The sequence below is a fragment of the Schistocerca cancellata genome, chromosome 6 (assembly GCF_023864275.1).
Source record: "Schistocerca cancellata isolate TAMUIC-IGC-003103 chromosome 6, iqSchCanc2.1, whole genome shotgun sequence".
Taxonomy (NCBI): Eukaryota; Metazoa; Arthropoda; class Insecta; order Orthoptera; family Acrididae; genus Schistocerca; species Schistocerca cancellata.
Window position 1 is genome coordinate 348,854,000 of NC_064631.1, and position 26,382 is coordinate 348,880,381.

Consider the following 26,382-nt stretch of genomic DNA (forward strand, 5'->3'; position numbering starts at 1 on the left):
TTAATGTCACCCTTGACTCATTTCACACCACTGATGTTTCTCTTTCTTGATTGAATTCATGAAACACAATGAATAAATAGGTGAATTAAAATTTTCAGGATGTTACTGTTTAGTGTAATAGAAAAGTTTCATGATACCTTCACCATCATGTTAACGTGTAATATGCTGCAAACAACAAATTTGAACAATGACGAAAACATTATCAAAAGACAGTCAAACGAAAGTACTTAATATGTAAGATATCAGTTATCATATGGACACATCAATAAAACAAGAATTCATTGTGAAGAAAGCATGAATTTCATTTAAGTAATTTGCATTTTCATTGCAGCTCTGTACAACTTATAATACAGACTTTCCTTGACAGCACAGTTTCAAACGTATTGACATTGGTGCACATTTATACAATATTGCACTTTCCAACTGTCTTTCATGGGTCCTTATAAAACAATCAGGAACTGGGAGGGAAGGGGTGCCAAAATTAATTTCAATTGTAACCAGGCTATGCTACATCAAAATATAATTCCAAACTCGTTTCCCAAAGATTACCAGAGAAAGCTTTGTAAAAGGTCTACTTCATTGCCATACATTACATTTTCTTATTTGATGCAGGTCCTGTATGTATAAATAAAAAGCATAAGTAAAAGCATACAACAGTCATTAGATAACTGAATTTTGCTTTATTCACATTAAATAAGCTACACAGACTCTTGACAGGTAATGTCACTGATCACATTCATCTAAAGCTGCTAATATACACATTAATCTAGTTGTATACAGTTACTCTGAAACCTTCCAGTTCCCTGGACGGTGATCAGTTATAGTCCAGTCCTGTCGTACCCCTCGAAGAGATCCATGGATATGACCTGGAGGTTTACCGATGAACTCCCAACCTTCTTCAATTGACAGCTTCTTGGCGACAGCGAAGCCACCCAGTGCCACACAACCAAGAAATCCAGCAAAAATACTTCTCCTCCACGCCCCGAACACTCCACCAGCAGCACAGCCACCCAGGAAATAGTTAAGTTTTCCGTCCTTACCGCGAGCATTCGTAGCGATACATGTTGTGGCAGAAAATGAGGCTGCCATTCCCATAATGGGAAGGGTAATATATCCGTATCTCATTAATGTAGGAAAATAACCTTTTGGCCGAGAATACATAATAACGTCAAATGACGACAGTCCAAGGCCGATAAGGGCTCCAATTTTTGTGGTATACCACATTTTTTTCAAACAGTCTTGCCCCTCTGGGGAATCATAATATTTGTAGCCCATGCTTCGTCTACGAGTTCGTTTTTGATCCCTTCGACTACCGCTCAAGTTTAGTACGTTGCACGCACTACACTCTCTAGTCTCTGATCTCGCCTTCTGCGCCCCCCACTTCACTGCAGTGAGCAGACTTTTATTGTAAATACTATGCCTCGATCAAAGTTAATGCGACTATTTATACTGAAAGAATATATTTTAATACTTTTGTTTTAAGGAATTACGTTACTTCCCCCTTAAATGTAATATAGGGTCGCTATATGCAATAAATTAATAAAATTTCAGATTTCAATCCGTAGCCGAAAATGTAACACGATATGTTACTCGTTCGTCAGAGATTATAGTGGTGTGTAAACAAATGGCTTATGGCGTGGGTCGGGTATCTTATCGAAAACAAACACTACTAGAACAGTATTTTGTGCAGTGGCTGAATTTGCAGCAGGAAAAAGCATCGATTATGGGATGTCTTTTCCACAAGGGAAGGCGACAGGATACTAAAGATTCAAAAGTAAAGGAATATTCGTGGTATGACACTGTCAATAATTTGACAGTTTTGTTAACTTTTCTCCTTTCATGCCATTTTTCTATATCTATCCATTTTTTTTATCATCCATATTTCATTCTTAGGGACAAACGAGATAAAGTCAACCTGAAAGATTTTACTGTGGAAAATTTGGACAACGAAGAAATTTGGAAGCTGCCGGGAACAATTAATGGCCAACAGTTTGTTATTCAGAAATGCAAAACATCAACTGTATATTTATTAGATCATATAAATACCATAACTATCGACGATTGTGTGAATTGTAAATTTGTAATAGGTGCTGTAAAGGGCAGGTGAGTTAGGTGTCAGGTCTGTAGCCACCATTTGTCAAATGATAAAACGCGATTTACTGCAGAATATACATAAAATAGTGCATATCATTAAAAAAACCAATACATACAATAGTGCATGCCATTAAAAACCGTTTTTTGGGAATTTTACTTTAGATTATGTAAATCATACACAACAGACCCATAGAGAAGAGTCTGATAGTAGCAAGAAATAAAGTGTGTTCCATTTATTTAACTACAATGCAGTAAAATGGCTAAAATATTACATTATATTAAACTGTTAACATGTATTGTGCTACTGTCCGGATGAGTTATAGTTGTCTTCCATGGAGTAGAAGAAATCACTCCACAGAAAATGTGTCAAATGGCAAAAGAAAACAATTTTTATAGCTAGTAAATGGCTTGCTTCTAGTATGTGCATATTTAATAATTAACGAAATACACCTTAGAGTACACACACTGTTCGAGCTAGGAGAACTATTAGTTTTTTCTTTGGAAGGGTGAGAGGAATAACGCGCGAAAGCTTAAAAGGAAATGTATACTACATACATCTTCAAAGCATGCAGATCCTTCCCTTTACTGTGGCCTAAGTGACCAGCTCTTCCCTCCTATTTTTCCCCAACCTGTCCTTATTTCCTGTCTGAGACAGAAATTAATAATTCCTTAGGCTACTTTATGTGCATATTTTTATCTGAGAAATTTCATTTATTCACTGTTACACTGCTGCATATTACTTAGTAGACATTTAACAACTTCCTTATCATCTGACACTGACATCAACTCACAGGGCTTAATGCCATTCAGGACGTATTATATTCACAGGCACTTTGCTTATATTACACCTAATGATGCCAGTCATATCATATTTACCATTTACAGCTATGTACAGTACCATGTGCATCAATGGCCTTGTCTGCAGTGGTAACTCCGGTTCCCGTCAGATTACCAAAGTTAAGCGCAGTCAGGTTGGGCTAGCACTTGGATGGGTGACCATCCAGTCTGCCAAGTGCTGTTTGGCAAGCAGGATGCACTCTGTCCTTGTGAGGCAAACTGAGGAGCTACCTGATGGAGAAGTAGTGGCTCCGGTCTCAGAAACTGACATATAGCCGGGAGAGCGGTGTGCTGACCATGTGCCCCTCCATGTCCACATCCGGTGATGCCTGTGGGCTGAGAATGATACGGTGGCCAGTCAGTACCACTGGGTCCGCTAGGGCTTGTGGGCGGAGTTTATGTTTACAGTAGCATGAAATGGTATTATACCAAACCTGCTGAAGTATCTATCCAGTGAGGCCTGATGCTCATTTTAATTTATAAAACAACAAATCTCAAAACTTGATTCACTATTATAAACCTTTTTATTTTTGATAATGCTTTCAAATTAGTTTCTGCACAAGAATTGGATAGAGAAAACCTTAATGCTATTTTTGCTATTTTCTTGGGGGGGGGGGGGGGGATTGAATGTGCCATCTTTCTAATCACATCATAAATCAACACACATCAAAGAAGCAATTCAGACAATAGTGTTTATCCCAGGATGGTCATTTGGCCTTAAACTGTGGAGTTTTTGTCAATAACATACTGCTTCCTGATTCACAGTTACCATTGCATAAAGCACAATGTTCCATCTTCCTTGGATATGTATAACTTCCAGGTCGTGAGCAGAGATTTCCTGCTGTAATTTTGGCATCTGAATAGTCAGTAGTTACAGCTACTAGCATTATATGAGAATTACTGTAGTTTGTATAATGGGTCATTTTTAACTTAGAATTCCTTCCATTTACTTGAGATATATTGGTAGGTTTTTAGATATTTTAATAGCTGTCCCCTCAGTAAGTGAGAACTAGTGCTTTTTTTTTTCATTAGTATTTGTATCATCTGTAGAGAAGATAAAAATTTCCATGCCATTAATGTATGTTTGAAGTAACAGAGAACCCAAATAGTGTACAGTGTGTGATTGTTTCAATTTCAGGTTACGTTTTACTGTGTGACACTTGAGTTGTACAAGGCTTTGCTGTTCTCCTTGTTCCAGCATTTTTCTGAGAAACTGCAAGGACTGTTCTTGTGTTGTGGCTTGTGGACAGTTTCGATCCCGTGACTGCAGGAAAATAGATGTATTTTTATGTTGCCCAACACAACCCGTTATAGAAGCATCAACTAGTATGCACTTTGGCTGTTATCAGTTGTATTATGATGACCTCGAAGGTAATGTAGTTTTTATAGTTATTCCAATAATTTCCTTATGGAGAATGTAATAATTATCTTTTGTTTATGTTTTCCTTTTTATTGTATCTACCATATTACATCCAGTTTTCTGATGTTAATTCATATCAATGAGTATGGAAATTGCAGATCAGTTTCATCAAGCAGGGTTAAGTGCATTTAATAATGAGTGGAGTGTCATTCACGACTACACACCTGTAGAAGGAGAAAATAATTGGTGCCTTCTTCCTGATACAATAACGATCCATGATTATATCTCCATTCCAAAAGCAGAAGAACTGAAAAAGTAAGCATGAGAGGCTTTTGTTGTGACTATAAAGTATTTGTCAGCAATTATGACTGAATAGTTTTCAAACTAATGCTCATGAACTGTATCAATTTGTCTTGTAGGTTAAATCTGTCTTTGCTTGAAGATAAAAGTGTTGTGCCGTACACTTGGGGACCACACAAGACAATGGATGGTGAATCATGTCTTGTAATATTTTTCACAGATGGGCAACAAGTTCAGCGTGCAAAAGCTTTCATCAACACCCTGAAGAGAGAAAATGTAAGACATAAATGAAAATATGACATCCATATTATGTTGATGATTTAGATTAAACCTTTTCGTTTTGGCAAGTAGAATTTACACAGTAATTTAGACATTTTCTGTTGTTATTAATATGTTTATCACATTTTTATTAGCTTTAAATTAAGTTACATTTTGATGCTAATGTGGTAAGCAACTAATGTGGAAGTGTGGGACAAAATAACTGAAAACTGTTTTAATAAAACAAAGCTAGTGGTTCCAAAGACATTGGACCAACCTTGGGAGAAAACAAGATTCAAATTTCTATCTGGCCATCCTTTTTTAGATGTTCTGCAATTTCATTGTCTCTACGAAGATGAATAGCAGCATGGCTGTATTGAAAAGAGCACAGCCATTTCCCTTCCCCACCATTTTCTTGTCTGTGATTATGCTCTGCCTCATGAAGTTGTTGGACATTAGATCCTAATCTTCCTTTACATTTATCTTCTGTTGACGCCTTTCTTGATTTTGTGCTGTATCTTTCATTTGTAGAGTATCAGAAGCAAGTGGCACGAAAATTAAGTTGTATCGGACTTCTGAAGGTGCCTAATATGCTGATGTATCTATAACAAGGATTGTGTATTAATTTGTGTTCAAACTCCAGCACCTTAATTTATGCCTACATGCAAAAATTATAGACATTTTATCAGCTAAGAGAAATTCTAAATAAAAGCCAGTCATAATCCAGAGTTACCACAAGCATCTTGAAAGAACTGTGTTCTTAGAACCTGGTCCCTAATCCATAACAATCAACACAGGTTCATCACAAATTAGACAGAGTTACGGGGGCACTCCGAAACTCATCTTTTTACTTGTTAGTGCATATTGTATTGTCATGAATATAGACATGTCAAGTTCTTCAATTGTTGGATATTGTTCTGTAATTATGGATCAAGTTTTTCAGTTTTATTGGTGATTATGTAGGTCACAAATGAATGATGGAGAATGAGACCTCTGACCAACTATCCACTTGGATAAATGTCCACTACCAAATTGTGACCAGGAGCAGAGTTGACCATCCAATGGGGAACACATCTGCTGTACATACTCAGTTTCACGAATACCTGCTTTACAACCCATACTATCTGGACCCCCCCCCCCCCCCCCCTCCACACTCCAGCACCAGATTTTCTGAACTACATAGGTGTTTATCTTTGCAAGACGTCCTTTGTCCACATGATTCTCCACGGCTCAATCTCCTGTAATCCCCCACCTCTCGGCTCCACCATGCCCCAGAAACCTAACTTTCCCATCCACCATCCACACACACTCTTTGTCTGAGTCTCCCTTTTCTCTGCTGTTCTGTCACCCCTTCACAGTGAACTCCCTCATGCCATTGTTATTGTAAGCTGCACAAAGTCAGTCTCTCTCTCTCTCTCTCTCTCTCTCTCTCTCTCTCTCTCTCTCACACACACACACACACACACACACACACACACACACACACACACACACACAGTGTTAAAGTTGATGTTATACCTATTCTATTTATTAATGAATATTACAAGGTGTGGGTCGACCAAAACGTTCGGCCCAACCCGCCGGCTTTGACCAGTGATGTAAGGCTGTTGTGGTGTGTGACATCATGACGGCGCGGAGTTTGGTTTGTGAGTGTGGCATGTTTGTAGGTGTTGTTGTGTTGCGGTTCACGGTGCCCTCTGGTGATGTGTTTAGGGGTTTCGTGTTGTGTGGTGTAATGGGTTCAGTTTGGTCTTACTGATTATAGTGGCTGGTTCGCGTTTTGGCTGTGTTTCAAGCGAAATTGGTATCAGTGAGTTAATGATTTAGTGGTGTTGTGTGAAAGTTATTGTAGTGCTGTTCGCTGTAGGTTGTATGTTAATGCGAGTAAATGAATTTGTTGTTGGTCTTTTTAGGTACGGATATGACCGATAAAATAAATAGTGTGCGACTCCATGCTATGATGGGTGCGACTCAGTTGGAGCTGATAAAATTTCTACAGCTTTTTGGGTTGATTGCAGAGGTGGTCAAGTGTGCTGTCTGTCGTAAGGAAATGACATTCGTAAAAGTTCCAGCATCTCGGACCAGGGACGGTTATATGTGGTGGTGCTGTAGGGACAACCTATGGCACTCCGTACATCACGGTTCCTGGTTCAAGAAGTCTAGGTTTGAGCATGCACAAGATTGTGTTGTTGATGTATTACTTTTGCTATAGATCCTCTCGAAGTTTTTGCGCACATAATACTGGTGTGAGTGAGAGGAGGGTGCTTGACTGGTTTTCATTTTGTTGTGAAGTATGTTCTGAGTTTATTAAGTACAGGGGTAAGTTGGGTGGGCCTGGGGTTTTGGTGGAGGTGGACAAGTCGCAGTTTGGGAAAATGAAGTATGGCAGGGGTAAGTCTGCAGTTGGTCTCTGGGTGTGGGGGGGGGGGGGGGGGGCTGTTGTACCGGGGGGTGGGTGGGTGTTCAGAATGTGTTTTCAGGGTTGTGCAGGGGCAGTCTAAGATGGAATTAACCGGGTTCCACTGTAGTTTCAGACGCTTTTTCTTCTTATAGGGGTTTGGGTGAGAGGGGGTACAATCATTTAGTTGTTAACCATTAGAGTTTAAAAATTATGAGACGGGGGCTTCTACGAATACTATAGAGGGGATGTGGGGGGCCGTTAAGTCAGTTCTTGGGAGGGGGAAGAGGTGCTCTTCCAACCTTCAGTCTCATTTAGATGAGTACTGTTGGCAGAAGAGTGTCCCTGAGGGCTATTGTGTTTTTCGGGTTTTGTTAAGGGCTATTAGTAGGATGTACAGGCCGAAGGTGGTTGGTTTGGGTGGGTGGGTGGCTGCGGCTCAGGGTGGGGAAGGAGGGTTTTAGTTGTTGGTACTGTTTGTGAGGGGGGTGGGAGTGGTTGGTTTGTGATTTAGTTATGGAGGATCTATTTTGTTGAGCTGAGTTGTAGTGTGTGATTGAGATTTTTTTTATTTTGCACTTGGTTTTTGTTTATGGATATTTTATTTCAGGGTGGAGGGAGGTTGTGTTGAGTGTGGGTGGGTTGGGTCTTTCTTTTTGTTGTGTTTTTTTCGTTGTGGTTGTGTGTGTGTGTGTGTGTGTGTGTGTGTGTGTGTGTGTGAGAGAGAGAGAGAGAGAGAGAGAGAGGAGAGAGAGAGAGAGATTGTGGTGGTCGACCTAGGTTGCGTTGCCGAAACTTTGTTGTGGTAAGTTTTTATTTTTCTTGTTCTTAGTGCATTTGTTGTGTGTTAGGGTTGAGGGAAGTGTTCCATTACAATGTGTGGTTGTGGCTGTGGGTGTTCTGGTATCGGGAGTTGCTGTTGAGCTATATAGGTCAAGGGAAGTGTTAAATTCTAATTTTTGGTTGTGGCTGCTCAGGTATCGGAAGTTTGTGGGAGTGGGAGCTGCTGTTGAGCTACATAGGTCAAGGGAAGTGTCCGATTCTAGAGGATATTGTGTTTAGTGGAATTTTGGGAGTTTTGTGTTGTCACCCATTATGGGTGTGTGTGTCTAAATGTGTTTATATTTACTTTGTCCCCACCCCAAACCCCCAATTTCCCACACTTGTCTCGTTAGTGTCATTAGTTTTTTTGTGGAACGTTTGTGTATTGGTTTTTCAATGTATTTTCATGTTTGTTATCATGTTTACGTAATGACGTCATAGGCACCATATTGGAGTCGTGGTGGATGGTCGTTTCCACCATATATGTGATGTCATGGGTCAAAGCAGATGGGTGGAATTGGACGCTTCTGTATTTCCCAAGGTGCAATGGTTTACATTAATTTTTATCTTCACTTCCCCTTGCCCCCCCCCCCCCCCCCCATACTATCTAAGCCAGTCAACTGTTGTATAACTTTTTTAATCATCACCACCAGTATGATCTTCATTTGTATGCCCACTAGCTATTCTTCCTTCCTGATACTCCTCCCATAGCATACCATCATCTATGCGATCCATAGCATTGAATATGCAGCACTTTTTGAATTATCGTAGAGAAGACACATTAAGTTGCAGACAGGCGCAATTAAAACACTTATTTAAAGCTTTCAGCCACAGCCTCCATCAGTAAAAGAGAGACATACACACCATTCGTACACACAAGCAAACACATGTCATACACACATGACCACAAACTCCAGCATGTCAGGCTGAAATGCCAAGATGCTGGAGTTGGTGGTCATGTGCGCATGTGCAAACAACTTTCACCCTAGCATCAGGTCATTTCTCATCCGTCTTTTCCTTGGCAGCTAAAGATAAGTCCAGCAGGCATGAACACTTTTAACACCCTTCACATCTGTAGTAACTTTTGATGGCATTCCAAAATAAACAGGGCTCTGATCAGCATGGCCCATGTGGCTAAGCAAATAATTGTCCCATTTCCTTAGATTGATCATGTCGTTGTTGTTGTAGTCTTCAGTCCTGAGACTGGTTTGATGCAGCTCTCCATGCTACTCTATCCTGTGCAAGCTTCTTCATCTCCCAGTACTTACTGCAACCTACATCCTTCTGAATCTGCTTAGTGTATTCATCTCTTGGTCTCCCTCTACGATTTACCCTCCACACTGCTCTTCAGTGCTAAATTTGTGATCCCCTGATGCCTCAGAACATGTCCTACCAACTGATCCCTTCTTCTAGTCAAGTTGTGCCACAAACTCCTCTTCTCCCTAATTCTATTCAATACCTCCTCATTAGTTATGTGATCTACCCATCTAATCTTCAGCATTCTTCTGTAGCACCACATTTCGAAAGCTTCTATTCTCTTCTTGTCCAAACTATTTATTGTCCATGTTTCACTTCCATACACGGCTACACTCCATACAAATTCTTTCAGAAACGACTTCCTGACACTTAAATCAATACTCGATGTTCACAAATTTCTCTTCTTCAGAAACGCTTTCCTTGCCATTGCCAGTCTACATTTTATATCCTCTCTACTTCAACCATCATCAGTTATTTTGCTCCCCAAATAGCAAAACTCCTTTAGTACTTTAAGTGTTTCACTTCCTAATCTAATTCCCTCAGCATCACCCAACTTAATTCGACTACACTCCGTTACCCTTGTTTTGCTTTTGTTGATGTTCATCTTATATGCTCCCTTCAAGACACTATCCATTCCGTTCAACTGCTCTTCCAAGTCCTTTGCTGTCTCCGACAGAATTACAATGTCATCAGCGAACCTCAAAGTTTTTATTTCTTCTCCATGGATTTTAATTCCTACTCCGAATTTCTCTTTTGTTTCCTTCACTGCTTGCTCAATATACAGATTGAATAACATCAGGGAGAGGCTACCACCCTGTCTCACTCCCTTCCCAACCACTGCTTCCCTTTCATTTCCCTCGACTCATAACTGCCATCTGGTTTCTGTACAAATTGTAAATAGCCTTTCGCTCCCTGTATTTTACCCCTGCCACCTTCGGAATTCAAAAGAGAGTATTCCAGTCAACATTGTCAAAAGCTTTCTCCAAGTCTACAAATGCTAGAAACATAGGTTTGCCTTTCCTTAATCTTTCTTCTAAGATAAGTTGTAGGGTCAGTATTGCCTCACATGTTCCAACATTTCTACGGAATCCAAACTGATCTTCCCCGAGGTCGGCTTCTACCAGTTTTTCCATTCGTCTGTAAAGAATTTGCGTTAGTATTTTGCAGCTGTGATTTATTAAACTGATAGTTCAGTAATTTTCGCATCTATCAACACCTGCTTTCTTTGGGATTGGAATTATTATATTCTTCTTGAAGTCTGAAGGTATTTCGCTTGTCTCATACATCTTGCTCACCAGATGGTAGAGTTTTGTCAGGACTGACTCTCCCAAGGCCGTCAGTAGTTCTAATGGAATGTTGTCTACTCCGGGGGCCTTGTTTCGACTCAGGTCTTTCAGTGCTCTGTCAAGCTTTTCACGCAGTATCCTATCTCCCATTTCATCTTCATCTACATCCTCTTCCATTTGCATGATATTGTCCTCAAGTACATCGCCCTTGTATAGACCCTCTATATACTCCTTCCACCTTTCTGCTTTCCCTTCTTTGCTTAAAACTGGGTTTCCATCGAAGCTCTTGATATTCATACAAGTGGCTCTCTTTTCTCCAAAGGTCTCTTTAATTTTCCTGTAAGCAGTATCTATCTTGCCCCTAGTGAGATAAGCCTCTACATCCTTACATTTGTCCTCTAGCCATCCCTGCTTAGCCATTTTGCACTTCCTGTCGATCTCATTTTTGAGAAGTTTGTATTTCTTTTTGCCTGTTTCATTTACTGCATTTTTATATTTTCTCCTTTCATGAATTAAATTCAATATTTCTTCTGTTACCCAAGGATTTCTACTAGCCCTCGTCTTTTTACCTACTTGATCCTCTGCTGCCTTCACTGCTTCATCCCGCAGAGCTGCCCATTCTTCTTCTACTGTATTACTTTCCCCCATTCCTGTCAGTTGTTCCCTTATGCTCTCCCTGAAACTCTGCACAACCTCAGGTTTAGTCAGTTTATTCAGGTCCCATCTCCTTAAATTCCCATCTTTTTGTAGTTTCTTCAGTTTTAATCTACAGTTCATAACCAATAGATTGTGGTCAGAGTCCACATCTGCTCCTGGAAATGTCTTACAATTTAAAACCTGGTTCCTAATTCTCTCTCTTACCATTATATAATCTATCTGATACCTACTAGTATCTCCAGGATTCTTCCATGTATACAACCTTCTTTTATGATTCTTGAACCAAGTGTTAGCTATGATTAAGTTATGCTCTGTGCAAAATTCTACCAGACGGCTTCCTCTTTCATTTCTCTCCCCCAATCCATATTCACCCACTATGTTTCCTTCTCTCCCGTTTCCTACTCTCGAATTCCAGTCACCCATGACTATTAAATTTTCGTCTCTCTTCACTACCTGAATAATTTCTTTTACCTCCTCATACATTTCATCAATTTCTTTGTCATCTGCAGAGCTAGTTGGCATATAAACTTGTACTACTGTAGTAGGCATGGGCTTCATGTCTATCTTAGCCACAGTAATGCATTCACTATGCTGTTTGTAGTAGCTTACCCGCACTCCTATTTTTTTATTCATTATTAAACCTACTCCTGCATTACCTCTATTTGATTTTGTATTTATAATCCTGTATTCACCTGACCAAAAGTCTTGTTCCTCCTGCCACCGAACTTCACTAATTCCCACCATATCTAATTTTAACCTATCCATTTCCCTTTTTAAATTTTCTAACCTACCAGCCCGATTAAGGGATCTGACATTCCACGCTCCGATCCGTAGAACGCCAGTTTTCTTCCTCCTGATAATGACGTCCTCTTGAGTAGTCCCCACCCAGAGTTCCGAATGGGGGACTATTTTACCTCCGGAATATTTTACCCAAGAGGTCGCCATCATCATTTAACGATACAGTAAAGCTGCATGCCCTCAGGAAAAATTACGGCTGTAGTTTCCCCTTGCTTTCAGCTGTTCGCAGTACCAGCACAGCAGGGCCATTTTGGTTAGTGTTACAAGGCCAGATCAGTCAATCATCCAGACTGTTGCCCCCTGCAACTACTGAAAAGGCTGCTGCCCCTCTTCAGGAACCACACGTTTGTCTGGCCTCTCAACAGATACCCCTCCGTTGTGGTTGCACCTACAGTACGGCCATCTGTATCGTTGAGGCACGCAAGCCTCCCCACCAACGGCACGGTCCATGGTTCATGGGGGGGGGGAGATTGGTCACACGACACTGATATATAAATCGTTTTCCGTCAGCCATAGCGGAAAGTTGCAGAGCTAGCACTGTTTTGCATCACAATGTAAGCCCCATCCTCTTCGACGTCCTTGTGCATCAGGCAGAACTTCGTTTGAATTCCATGACACATGCAGTTGGGAAATCCTCTTTACATCCTGTGCCTTCATTTGAAGAATTTGTCAAGTAATCCATGAGCCTTCACTGTGTTTCTGTAGTACATGCTGAACAACCTGCTTCTTCAGTTCAGGAAACCCTGCCCCTCTTCAGTCCCCTGAAAGTTTGGCATGTGGAACTGCTTTCTTCAGTTTATTCTTTATCTGATACCACCTATAGTCATTCATTTTTGTGACACCAAGTTTTCTTCGTGTTTCACAGTTATTTGTGGACTTTGCTTCATGAGTCACTATTCAATCAGTATTGTATGCATTTACGCAATTGTGAACTGTGATCTTGTAAATTTCTATTTCACAGCAGAATCGTGGCTGCTATTTTCACCCATTATTGAGTCCTGCAGTTTACAGTTCTGACAATCTAAGCAAACTGAGTGATAATGGTATGTTCTTCTCTCAGCTCCCTACAGCTGTATTGGTGGTAATCTTACCTGTTCGGGCTAACACTGCCACCAGCGTAGAAAAACAATGGTGCTGTAGAGCAGTAGTAGCTTTAATGTTTTGTTTCAAGTGTTCTTTGTGAACAAATTTTTGTTAGCATTAATTTATCTCCTAAAGAAATGTATATTATCATAGAATATCTGTCCAATTTTAAAGGCAATTAATGCCTGGTGTTGCTGTTCCTCCTCCAGCCCTTCTAAAATCTTCTAATTAAATGTGTAAGTTACCTCTTTTGCCAGTTTAATCTGTAAAAGTAAGACAATCCATATATTAATCTAGTACAAAGCATAAAAGCATTGACTGCAGTAAAAGTTCAGTCTGTGAATGTAAGACAAACCTTCATTTTTTAGTGACAGATTTGGGAAAAAAACTCATCTTATAGCCATGTAAATACAGTATGCACCATAACTCAAAAAAGAATTTATCCAGAAGCTAACAGAGTTTTCAGTCTTGTTTATGTGCGTGTTGACAGTCTTAACACATCTACTATTCAGTGAATTGTTACCTTTCCTCCAAAATTGTTTGTGTTCTGCTAGAACTTCCATACCTCAGTTACCATAGTGGTGATTTGTGTTTTAAGTCAGGAAAGAGTAGTGAAAGGATGCCCAAGTTCAGCGTCATATTCTTCAATCCAACATGGAGCTCATTACAATAATATCAAAATGCTCTTACTTTGAAAGGCTAACAGATTCAGCCATAAAATTCACCCATTAACCATTCAGAGTTTCTCTGGTGAATGACAAGCAACAAAAAATGCAGTTTGATGTCTGATCTGCCATTCTATTATTTTGTACATAGCACAAAATATGAATACACCTACTTAATATGTAAGTTGTGAAATGCAAATTTTTTTGCTAGTGGTACCTTTTATTTGTTGATCACTCAGTTGTGACCATCTCACCAGCTCACAGTAGCAGTCAGTGAGCAACTTTACACAGTTTCATATTTAGTGAGCTTGTCAACCACTCTGGGGAAACTAATGGAGTAACTGATATTTTATGAGTGTCTTACAGCAAATTCATGTAGGGCTGGTGGCCTGTGGTGTGTTCTTAAATGTTGTAATAAAACGAATTTGGGAGTGGCACTTTTGTAAAAATAATGAATCATTAGTACAACTGAGGAGTGCTGTGGAAAGTGAAAGTTGAGATGTTACAGTGACTGGTACTTGCCAGCATATTCTGAACTTTGATATCTGATTATGCAATAGAACAGTAGTTAACCCAGAAGCATATCCTTGATCATCTTATGCAGTAGACAGTGTCAATGTACTTTGACTCTGTCATCTGTAACTGGTGTATATTTCCATTATAAACAATCTAGTTGGGTGATAGACACCCATTAAAAAGTCTTGCCAAATGAAGTGGGACAGTGATAAGTCACCAGACTTGCATTTAGGAGGACAGTGGTTCAAATCTCAATCTGTCCATCGTGAGTTAGGTTTTCTGTGGTTTCCGTAAGTCTTAAGGCAAATGCCAAAATGGTTCCCTTGAAAAAGACTGTGTGCTCCATCTCCAATGACCTTGTAGCTGACATGACATTAAACCCTAATCTTCCATCTTTCCTTATTAAATGTATTTTGGCTTAACAACTTGTCAACTTTCCATCACTCAGTTTGTATTTTTCATCAACACTTTAGTGTTATTTATCCATCACTGAAGGTGTCAAAATAGCAGACGAGTGATGGAAGTTGTTATGGTCTGGGGTATGTTTGAGCAACAGGAACTGGGACTTCTAATACCTGTAGGGAAATTTGTGGAAGATTTAGAATACTGCTAAAATGTAGAGCAGAATGCAGCTGACAATGTTGCAAATTTACCCAAACAGAGGGATATTTTTCATGATAAGTACAAATTGTGCTATGCTACATATTTCATACAGGAATTGTTCAAAAATTCTTTATCAGTTAGAATGGTTTCTGAATTCTTCATGTCTTAATCCTACTAAATGCATCTTGTCATAATCCACACATGTGCCATTCTTGGCATGTTGTACTTTGCGCCATGAATACATTCCTCGCAGTTGTTAGTCTAGGATTTTTTCAGTCATTGTACAAGTTTCTACCCTCACCTACCACCTTTGATCAACTCTAGCTGTCACTCATTACGCTTCCACCTAGCTAACAGACCATATTGCTTGCAACTAGCCTGTCATGCCCACTCTGGTTATGGTGATGTGAGATGGTTTACCACATCAGGAGCCATCACTGATGACACAGTTATTGTAGGTTTTTGTTCTGTGGCTGAGAAGGGAGGGCGGGGGGTGCAATTGCCTTTGTTTGATGTTTGTCTTTGAAGTGACAAATTCACTGTTGCGCCTCTTGTTGCAAGTACAAGTGGGACCTCCTCACCTAATTAGTAAGTCATGCAAAAGCAGTCACCTTAACTGCATGAGCTTTACAACCTAAGGATGGGAAGCTGTGTTACATTGAATTACGTCATTGCTTTGGTATAGGGTGAACATTTGATCACTTAATTTCTTCTCTAGAAAGAATGGGCTTGTTTGCTCCACGTTCAATAATTTTTCTGAACAATTAATACAGTTTTCAAGACATGTATGCAGTACCAAGCTAATGAAAATCTGTACAATATTTACCACAAGTTCCTTGACCATACATTTCAAAATTGTGTTGTCAAACCTGTGGCACTTGTAACATCTCTTTGGGTGGAGGAAGTGCAGATGTAATTTCATATGTAAAAACTTGTAACAATAAAGTACAGGAGAAATGAAAGCTGTAGTTTGCGTTTCACCTCCCCCCCCCCCCCCCCCCCCCCCCCGCCACACACACACACACACACATACACCCAACCGCACTTCTGTGACTTCTTTATACTTCCATCCTTATTGGAGCTTGGAATTCTGTACTGCTCATGTGTACTGTAGCTTTGTATGCTACAGAATTTTTGTTATTATTTTTATTATTATTATTGTTGGCTATTGTCCAAGAGTTTTATTTCTGAGAAGATTATTTTCGCTTCCAGGACGATATCAGTGTGTATGGACATGATTGTATGTGGAATGGCACCTGGCAGTTAGTAAATGTGGGCTCCATAGAAAGTTATTGATCTTTGATAGTAAGGCTCTTTCTGGCTCAGTGACTTGATTTAGTGTAAAGCATCTATATTAATTTCGTCTGATCCATTACTCTTATACTCTACAATAAGATAGCTATTAAACAGTTTTGTGATATTTCAATTATTTTCCATTCCATGCACTCTCTATTTCAGTGGTGGCAAAGGTACTGGGGAAGAGTGTGGTAAGTAGCAATCTATCCTCTTCATGACATTGTCAATTTATGTCAAAATATACCTGTGAGTTGACATTCACTCATGTCCTGTTACTGAAAGAATACCAACTTCTGCTCCAGTCCAGTTAAAAGCTGAGCTGAGATTACATGACTGTTGTAATTTTTTCTCTCTTACTCTATCTTCTTTCTACACTTGTGTGACATTCTTTTGCTGGTGATACTAGGTAACTACAGATTCTACAAATTTAATCAAACTCTAAGACCTGATTGTACAGTATGTTGCCTGACAGTATAATCAGTTTCACAAGACATTGTCCACTAATTCCCTTTCACAGCAGTAGCACACTGAGAGAGTGCCCGATTGTTAACAAAGAACTGTTTTGTCAATTTTGTCCTGTTCATAATTTGAGTGATATACAAAATTACATGCTGTAATTGTAAATTATGTCAGTGAATATTTTTTCAACTGCTGTACCATGTATTTGAAAAAACCATGATTTTTTGTCGTGGTCATAGCTTCAGAGAGTGCAAATCAAATCCACTTTCTTACCTTGCTTCACCCCATACCTTGACAAGTTTCAATTAATCATACAGCAGCCACTGCGGACAAAGAACTTCTTATCTCTAATATTGCATTATTGTTCTCTTTGTAAATGTGCTAAAATTCTGTGACTTCCTATTTGCAGAAGTCGTTTAAGCATCAGGTGCCATATTTAGAAAGAATGGATTTCAGATCCACGTCTGGCATCCTAATTTGGGTTTTCTGTGGTTTCCCTAAAAGAGTTCAGACAGATACAGAAGTGGTAGACTCTATTCCTCATTCCTGTTCTGATTCAGAAAGAAACTAGTCACTGAACACCAAATACTGAACCTTCTGTTTCTAGGTTAGATGATGATGATGTGGTATCCATTGACATCAGACTTCCTCAGCATGTTGACCCTCAAGGAAGATCTTAAGAAATGGCTGCCAATCCAGTCCTAAGAGTGCATGGGATGTGCTGGTAGGTGCAGTGGCCATCCTCTTCAGTCTTTCTCTTAAACACAATGAATGACAACTGCTTTGAAAGAAAGAAAATCATCAAGTGCCAAATGTCAGCTCTTGAGTCACTGTTCTGCACTCTAATAAATTTTGAAATAACCAAATATTAAAATATAATTGCATGGAAATGCTCCCGTATCATAACTGATATTGACTGAATAATGTATGAGCCTGACAGTTGAGTCTCTCCAACACTTTCAGTAACTGCACTTTCATCTGTTTACATTGTTTATTGTTATCACTTCTTCTTCCAGCAGTTTCCAGGCGCACAGCTGAGAAATTATTTCTCCATATAATTTCAGCCGAATAATTGAAAAACCTAATTATAGCTCTGCTGCATGCTCAAAGCTGATAGATCATTCAGCTTGCTGGAAAAGCTGAAATACACATACAACTTCTCTTTCTTGGAAGTGAGACACTTGTCCATAATATAGTCAGTCAGTCATACTTGCAGATGATACGTGTTCCTACAACTTGTGAAATTCCTGCCTATACAGAAAAAAATAATGTTGTATATTCTAAAGACTGTACGTAGTGTAGATCAAGGAACTTAATATCTCATAAAATACACAGTTGTGTTTGATAGAGACTAGAGTTACACATTACTTATAGTCCAATCACAACTACTTGATAGTTGACACTTCACATGTTGGAGCCGTTTTTCTCCAGCTAGAGTGCTCAATGTCAGACCCGAACTGTACACCATTGCCAAACTGCCAAGCCAGTTTGTTAGTTCACTTCCAGTTTGTAGTCTGGCATTCTTTCCTGTTGTATTTGGATCCTGAATCATGGGTCTGGCACTTTATTTTGTATTTCATCATTCGTCATACCCCCCCCCCCCCCCCCCCCCACATACACACACAATGATGCTAATGAAATACATGCATTTCATACAGGGCACTAAGCAAACACTACTGGGTGCTTCTGCACAAGTTATGATTCAGTGTCGTCTATGCAGTTGTCATAATCACATAGATCGGCTTACAGTAGATAAGCTTGCACGACATTGCGTGAAGTCAAATTTTTGAAGATGGCAATTCATTGTTGTAACTGGGTCACCACAGTCATAACTAGAACTGCTTCACACAGTGTTGTGCTTTAGTGCAATTATTAGTGTATAAACTTCACTTGTAGAAGGTCGTAGGTTCGGAGACCATCAAGGTAGTGAAGTTATTTTCTTCCTAAATCCAATCAAAAAGGATTTGATTATTATTTTCATTCAATTAATTTGTTTAAAAGTATCATTCTTTTTCATTTGGAATCTGGCTGTATCGGCTACAATCTACAACCAAGTGCCATGAGGATTGCTCAGTGGTTGGTAACGCAGCAGCCTTTGTAGCAAGTGTGAGAATAGTTTTAGGTAACCAATGATAGCTAAAAATTACAGTTTGCTTCTAATGTTGAAACTGAATCTTTTCTGTCTACAGTTTCCTAGTAGAGGTTAGCTTAAATTCTGGTGAACAAAGTGATCATGATTTTAGTTCTGCTGCAGATTATTGACCTCTGTTTTCTCAGATACATTACACATCATACGGTTGTGGTTAGCTTAGGACATGAGTTTAAACTCGAGGCTACAAAACCCGTTGTCTGGCGCTCTTTAGTCACTGGTCTCTTAAAATCAGCTGTCAACAGAACAACTTGCATTTCCAACATACCTCATAATGGTCACTTCGAACATTGCTCCACATTACACATTGTGAAGTGACCCCCCATGTTTGTATGTCGACTATAAATGAGCAAGTGAAGGCTGTGTTTAGAAAGTCAGCCAGTACTCAGCATGATAACCAGTCCACACGAGGGTCATCTGGTACCTGCACAGTAATAGCCCTCTGACTGATGATACCCAACACTTACCTTCCTGCACATGCTGAGAAGTATGTGCTTGTATGTGTGATGGGGGTGCGGGGGGGGGGGGGGGGGGGGGTTGAGGCAACAGGACTCCGGACACTGTCAATCCAGCCAAGTGAGCATTTCTCTGGCTGGGTGCCGTCTTGTGGAAAGGGCAGGGGGGCACTGCATCAGGGGTGGGAAACACAACTTAATAATGTCAGACCATGACTTCTACTTCTTCAAGAAGCAAATCCCCCTCAAAAGTGACGGTGATTGCTCTGGTGTCAACCTGATTGTCTGACAGGGCTTGATGTATACAGTCTTTGAAATGGACCCCTCATTTCTCCAAGTTTTCATGTTATTCTTCGTTAATCTTCAGTGTTACATTGTAGTGAAACGTCGAACCCCTTACCATGTTCAGGTTCATATTGGACCATATAGTAACAAGTACATCACCATGTTTTTTTACAACAGAGTAATGCTTGGCACTGGGTACGATCAGTTTAGTAGATAGAAAGGATCCTCCATCTGCTCAAGTGGAAGTAAGTTTCTGCAATTTGCTTGATTTTGCTTTCGTCCTATGACATGACCAAAAAGTGACTCCCCCCTCCCCCATACCATAAACATTCATACACATTTTATTTCCTGCTATTTTGATGGCTGTTTTACTTGACAAACATTGTTTGATTTGAGAATGGGCGTAGCTCGAAACCAGTCAGCAGCTAAGTAAACTTCCATTTTAGTTGCATCTCTGGCTGTCTCTTTTTGCATCATACACTTTTATCTCTCTTTATATTATTTCTCATGTCTGGCATCAGTATTGCTTTCAGTGCCTCAATTTTACCCCTCCTACATACTAACACAATTTGCTCAAGTTTCTGGCTGATGTCACTAACTCCTTATGGCATACCTGTTGAATGAGGGACTGATGACCTTGCTGTTTGATCCCTTAAACAACCCACCATAACTAACCTGTGTAACCCTCATCCCAAACATGCACTTTGCTTGACCTAGACCTACTACTACTACTACTACTACTACTACCACCACCACTGAAGCTATATTAATTTTCTCTGTGCTTATGTTGAATGAGTCCCGTTGTATTGTAATAAGTATTAATATCATCTTTGTTATAAGTGTTATCACTTATTTTTGTGATATTGTTGCAGCCTGATTGTTTGTTACTTCTGAGCAAGGAGGTTCAATTGAGTACAGCCGAAGCCGAGAAAGTTTTTAGGTCAACTTCTTACAACAGCATCATTCAGAGAGGCCCTGTTGTTGGTCTCCATTATTGTGGACCTGAATGCATTTCTTCATGTCAACAAGTAAGTTTCCCCACACCCACTTCAGTAGTGATTTTATATAATTGTTTTGTATTAACTGTTTACTCACTCTACTGTAATTTCTGCTTGTCATAAACATTACAATGTAATTTGAGTACTGTTTTCTATCATAGACTTTTTTGCGTTCCTTAAACCATCTTGCTGTTATGTGGCAAGGGCTGTTAGGTGTGATAACTCTAAGCTGCTTGGTACTCTAAGCTTCTTGGTAATTACTTGGCTATAATAGGGCCACATTTCAATTACTTGGTTATAACAGAACTTCAGTAAAATTGTACTGTTGTGCATGAATGATAACTTTTATTAACATAATGAATAGAAAAATTATCAAGTTTGAAAAACCTTCTCATTGCATTAATGTTTAATAACCGATCACAACAAGACCATGTTAAGGCTGGATCTGTCACTGAAGCTGGTACACAGGCAACTAGATAACACAGTGTTAATGTGTATACTCAAAAAATGCTGCAGGAAAGTTGCTTGAAGTGTAAACACTACATATTTGTTTCTGCATGGATTCATCAACTGGTCTTATAGTGACCCTGTCGTGATAAGAAGCATCATATGTTAAAAACAGTATAGGAGAATTTATGGTAATAACATGTATACCATAAACCAGAGTGAAAAGAGCCTGTCTGTCATGACACTATTTTTGTCAACTTTCAGTTAACCTATACTGACCTACTAGTAAACACACTGGACTCACATTTGGCTGGATGACAGTTCAAATCTGCATCTGATCATCCAGATGTAGGTTTTCCTTGGTTTGCCTAAATCATTCCAGGCAAGTGCCAAGATGATTCCTTTGAAAAGGGCTTAGCCAACTTCCTTCCCTGTCATTTCATAATCGACTTTTGTTGACAGGGTTTTAAACTCTAATCCTCTTCCTCTTCTACTAATGAAGATGTAGAATGGCAGTGATTTTGAAAAACATCTGTAGTAACAGCTAGAATCTCATTCAGTCCTTCATGAAAGACTACATGCTTTAACAGTGAAGTATTGTGGGAACAACGATAAAGATGAAAGGACTCTGTTTTCATGAAGTTCATATACTACTACTCATATGAACCTGTCAGTGATAGTATGTTCGGTTGGTGCATAATTTCATAGCATTTTTCTGTAAGTTTAATAAACACAACGTCTACACAACACAGACTTTAGGCATCAATTATTATTATTATTATTTCTTTCCTTTCTCAGACGTTACGTCTGGTTAAAAATGGAAAGTGACGTGGACCTTGATCAGGCATGACTTCCTTTTAACTGTTTGGTGTATGTTACATTGCATTTAGGAACTTTTGGGTAATTGAACATGTATCAATAATTACAGATTTCTGTAGTTGTATATATATGTTTGGATGTAGCTGTATTGCATTGATGTACTTGTGGATATTGTGTGGTATGACTCCTGTAGTTGATAGTATAATTGGTACAATGTCAACTTTATCCTGATGCCCCATGTCCTTGACTTCCTCAGCCAGTTGGATGTATTTTTCAATTTTTTCTCCTGTTTTCTTCTGTATATTTGTTGTATGGGTATGGATATTTTGATTAGTTGTGTTAATTTCTTTTTTTATTGGTGAGTATGATGTCAGGTTTGTTATGTGGTGTTGTTTTATCTGTTGTAATGGTTCTGTTCCAGTATAATTTGTATTCATCATTCTCCAGTACATTTTGTGGTGCATACTTATATGTGGGAACATATTGTTTTATTAGTTTGTGTTGTATGGCAAGTTGTTGATGTATTATTTTTGCTACATTGTCGTGTCTTCTGGGGTATTCTGTATTTGCTAGTATTGTACATCCGCTTGTGATGTGATCTACTGTTTCTATTTGTTGTTTGCAAAGTCTGCATTTATCTGTTGTGGTATTGGGATCTTTAATAATATGCTTGCTGTAATATCTGGTGTTTATTGTTTGATCCGGTATTGCAATCATGAATCCTTCCGTCTCACTGTATATATATATTGCCTTTTCTTAGCCATGTGTTGGATGCGTCTTGATCAATGTGTGGCTGTGTTAGATGAGACGGGTGCTTGCCATGTAGCGTTTTCTTTTTCCAATTTACTTTCTTCGTATCTGTTGATGTTATGTGATCTAAATGGTTGTAGAAGTGGTTATGAAATTGCAGTGGTGTAGCCGATGTATTCATATGAGTGATTGCTTTGTGTATTTTGCTAGTTTCTGCTCGTTCTATAAAGAATTTTCTTAAATTATCTATGTGTCCATAATGTAGGTTTTTTATGTTGATAAATCCCCTTCCTCCTTCCTTTCTGCTTAATGTGAATCTTTCTGTTGCTGAATGTATGTGATGTATTCTATATTTGTGGCATTGTGATCGTGTATGTGTATTGAGTGCTTCTAGGTCTGTGTTACTCCATTTCACTACTCCAAATGAGTAGGTCAATATTGGTATAGCATAAGTATTTATAGCTTTTGTCTTGTTTCTTGCTGTCAATTCTGTTTTCAGTATTTTTGTTAGTCTTTGTCTGTATTTTTCTTTTAGTTCTTCTTTAATATTTGTATTATCTATTCCTATTTTTTGTCTATACCCTAGATATTTATAGGCATCTGTTTTTTCCATCGCTTCTATGCAGTCGCAGTGGCTATCCAATATGTAATCTTCTTGTTTAGTGTGTTTTCCCTTGACTATGCTATTTTTCTTACATTTGTCTGTTCCAGAAGCCATATTTATATCATTGCTGAAAACTTCTGTTATCTTTAGTAATTGGTTGAGTTGTTGATTTGTTGCTGCCAGTAGTTTTAGATCATCCATGTATAGCAAATGTGTGATTTTGTGTTGGTATGTTCCAGTAATATTGTATCCATAATTTGTATTATTTAGCATGTTGGATAGTGGGTTCAGAGCAAGGCAGAACCAAAAAGGACTTAATGAGTCTCCTTGGTATATTCCACACTTAATCTGTATTGGCTGTGATGTGACATTATTTGAATTTCCTTGGATATTAAGTGTGGTTTTCCAATTTTTCATTACTATGTTTGGGAACTGTATCAATTTAGGATCTACTTTGTATATTTCCAATATTTGTAGTAACCATGAGTGGGGTACACTATCAAAAGCTTTTTGGTAATCAATGTATGCGTAGTGTACCGACCTTTGTTTAGTTTTAGCTTGATATGTAACCTCTGCATCTATTATCAGTTGCTCTTTACATCCTCGTGCTCCTTTGCAGCAGCCTTTTTGTTCTTCATTTATAATTTTGCTCTGTGTAGTATATGTCATTAATTTCTGTGTAATGACTGAAGCTAACATTTTGTATATTGTTGGTAGGCATGTTATGGGGTGATATTTAGCTGGGTTTGCTGTGTCTGCTTGATCTTTAGGTTTCAGATAAGTTATTCCATGTGTGAGTGTATCAGGGAATGCGTATGGGTCAGCAATGTATCTGTTAAATAATTCAGTTAGATGTGAATGTGTTGAGGTGAACTTCTTTAGCCAGAAATTTGCTATTTTATCTTTTCCAGGGGCTTTCCAACTGTGAGTAGAATTAATTGCTCGGGTGACTTCATGTTGCAAAATTATCACTTCAGGCATTTGTGGTATCATCTTGTATGTGTCTGTTTCTGCTTGTATCCACTGTGCATGCCTGTTATGTTGTACCGGGTTTGACCATATGTTGCTCCAGAAGTGGTTCCATGTCTGTTATGTTTGGTGGATTGTGTATTTTAATGTGTGTGTTATCTAATGTCTGGTAAAATTTCTTTTGGTTTGTGTTGAATGTTTGGTTTTGTTTCCTTGTATTTTTCACTTTTTTTGTACCTTCTAAGTCGTTTGGCCAATGCTTGTAATTTTTTGCTTCATTTCATCTAATTGCTCTATCGCTTCTTGTTGTGAGATTTTACCTAACCTTTGTCGTTTTTTGTCTGACATTTCATTTCTTATAAATTGTGTTAGCTGTCCGATGTCTTTTCTCAGTTTTTCTATTCTGATCTGTAGCCTGTGTTGCCATGCTGGTTGTGTGGGTTTCTTCTGTGTGTTGGTTGGTTCAGATATCTGCCTAGTATGTATATTTAGTGTAGTGAGTGCTCCTATATAAACCAGTAGTTGTAACTCTTCCATAGTTGTATTTTCATTTATTTTGTTGTGTATGATTGTGTTGATAGTTGTTATTGTTGTTTCGACTTGTGGGTTATTTGGTGGTCTATGCAATAATGGTCTAATGTCTGTATTTGTGTCTTTGTAATCTATATATGTCAGCTGAAATTTTTCTTCTATATCTAACATGTGTATCACTTCGTGTTCTATTTGTGCTTGTTCTGGTGGCTGTATTAAGATTTCGTTTTCCTCTGATTGTTTAATTGATGCGTGTTGTTCTTTGTTTGTTTGCTCTGGAATGTTTGAGTCCATTACTGTATATTCTTCTTCTGATTGCACATTATTGTGTTCCAGTATTTGTTGTACTTGTTGTTTGATGTTTTCTAATTCTGACTGGGGTATCCTGTTATTTTTTATTATTACACGGATCTGATTGGCTAGTCGTTGTTCTGTTAAAAATTTTAGTTCTGGGTATCTGGTAATAAATGTTGTGTATACTTGTGATCTGTATCCAGTTGTGTTGGTTCCTAAGTTTGTTGCTTGGTAATAAAAGAACATGAGGTGTCGGTTAACTTCATCTGACCATCTCATCCTCTGTCTTTGTTTTCCTTCTAGAGTGGTTGCAGGAAGCATATCCTGCAAAACACCTTTATTTGGATTTAAATCATTTTCCGTGTGGCTAGCAGTGTCGTTACCATTGTGGACGGGCATAGGGTTAAAGCGTCGTCCCCGACCATGACAGAGCTTGTCCGAGGCTTCATTAGTTCTGTCCTGAACCAACTAATCACACTAAAAGGGGGGTTAAACCTATTAGTGGTTTGTTCTTTTTGTTGCCTTTTACGACTGGCAGAACATACCGGAGGCCTATTGTTTTCCCGGGTCTCCACGGGGTTTATTATTATTCCCATTTAAAGAGAGTGTTTGAACTTGAATTCCTTTATGATGATTGTTTATGTTTTTTCTGAGCCCAAATTTTCTGCATGTGTTCACTGTGTTGCTTCTTTCGCTCCGCTGTCCATTTCTATCCTGGTCTCTTCTGTGTCGTGGTGTCAAATTTATGTTTTTTGATTATGTTCCTGAATTCAGCTCTATTTTCTGCATCATTTACTGTTATGTGTGCTTGTCTGAGGTCCTCTTCAACTTCTTTTATCCATTTCGTTTTTCCTCTGCCTGAGTTGATAACTTTAAGAATTCGCTTTGAAATTCTGTTTTCATTCACCTGTGAATATGTCCGTAGAACTGCATTCTTCTTTTCCTCATTGTGTCCGTAATCTTGTCTGTGTATTTATATAATCCTGATGTTGGTCTCTTCTTCCAGATTCCTTGCTCTTGTGTAGGGCCAAAAAATTTCCTGGAGAATTTTCCTTTCTTGTTTCTCTATTTCTTTGATTTTAGTTTGCTCACCTATTTGTGTTGTTTCAGACGCATAAAGAGCCTCCGGAAGTACGACAGTGTTGTAGTGCCTCAATTTTGTGTTAACGGATATGGACGTTTTGTTATAATAGTTCCACGTGAGTTTATATGCTTTCTTTAGTTTTTTATTCTTTCCTCATTGGCCTTTATGTTGATCCCTGATGGCTGGATGATTTCTCCCAGGTACTTAAAATGTGGTACTTGTATGATTTTCCCATGAGTTGTCACAATAGGCAATTTGGTTTGTGGCACTCTTTCTATGTACTGCGTTTTCTGGTACGAGATTTGCAG

At 38.9% G+C, this 26,382-nt stretch overlaps 2 protein-coding genes across 2 annotated transcripts in view; one reads left to right on the forward strand and one right to left on the reverse strand.

The window, feature by feature from the left end:
- Window positions 1-660: 660 nt before the first annotated feature.
- On the reverse strand, window positions 661-1,389 carry LOC126190718 (NADH dehydrogenase [ubiquinone] 1 alpha subcomplex subunit 11). The gene has a single exon (XM_049931192.1). The coding sequence runs from the start codon at window positions 1,273-1,275 to the stop codon at window positions 781-783; it is 495 nt and encodes a 164-aa protein (XP_049787149.1). The 5' UTR covers window positions 1,276-1,389; the 3' UTR covers window positions 661-780.
- A 214-nt stretch (window positions 1,390-1,603) lies between these two features.
- Window positions 1,604-26,382, forward strand: part of LOC126190716 (protein XRP2-like) — a 42,660-nt gene continuing 17,881 nt past the window's right edge. The window contains exons 1-6 of the mRNA XM_049931189.1: window positions 1,604-1,791; window positions 1,894-2,103; window positions 4,130-4,302; window positions 4,450-4,606; window positions 4,711-4,867; window positions 20,451-20,606. Of these exons, the coding sequence (XP_049787146.1) occupies window positions 1,625-1,791; window positions 1,894-2,103; window positions 4,130-4,302; window positions 4,450-4,606; window positions 4,711-4,867; window positions 20,451-20,606 (1,020 nt within the window). The 5' untranslated portion in view covers window positions 1,604-1,624. The remainder of the gene's footprint in view (window positions 1,792-1,893; window positions 2,104-4,129; window positions 4,303-4,449; window positions 4,607-4,710; window positions 4,868-20,450; window positions 20,607-26,382) is intronic.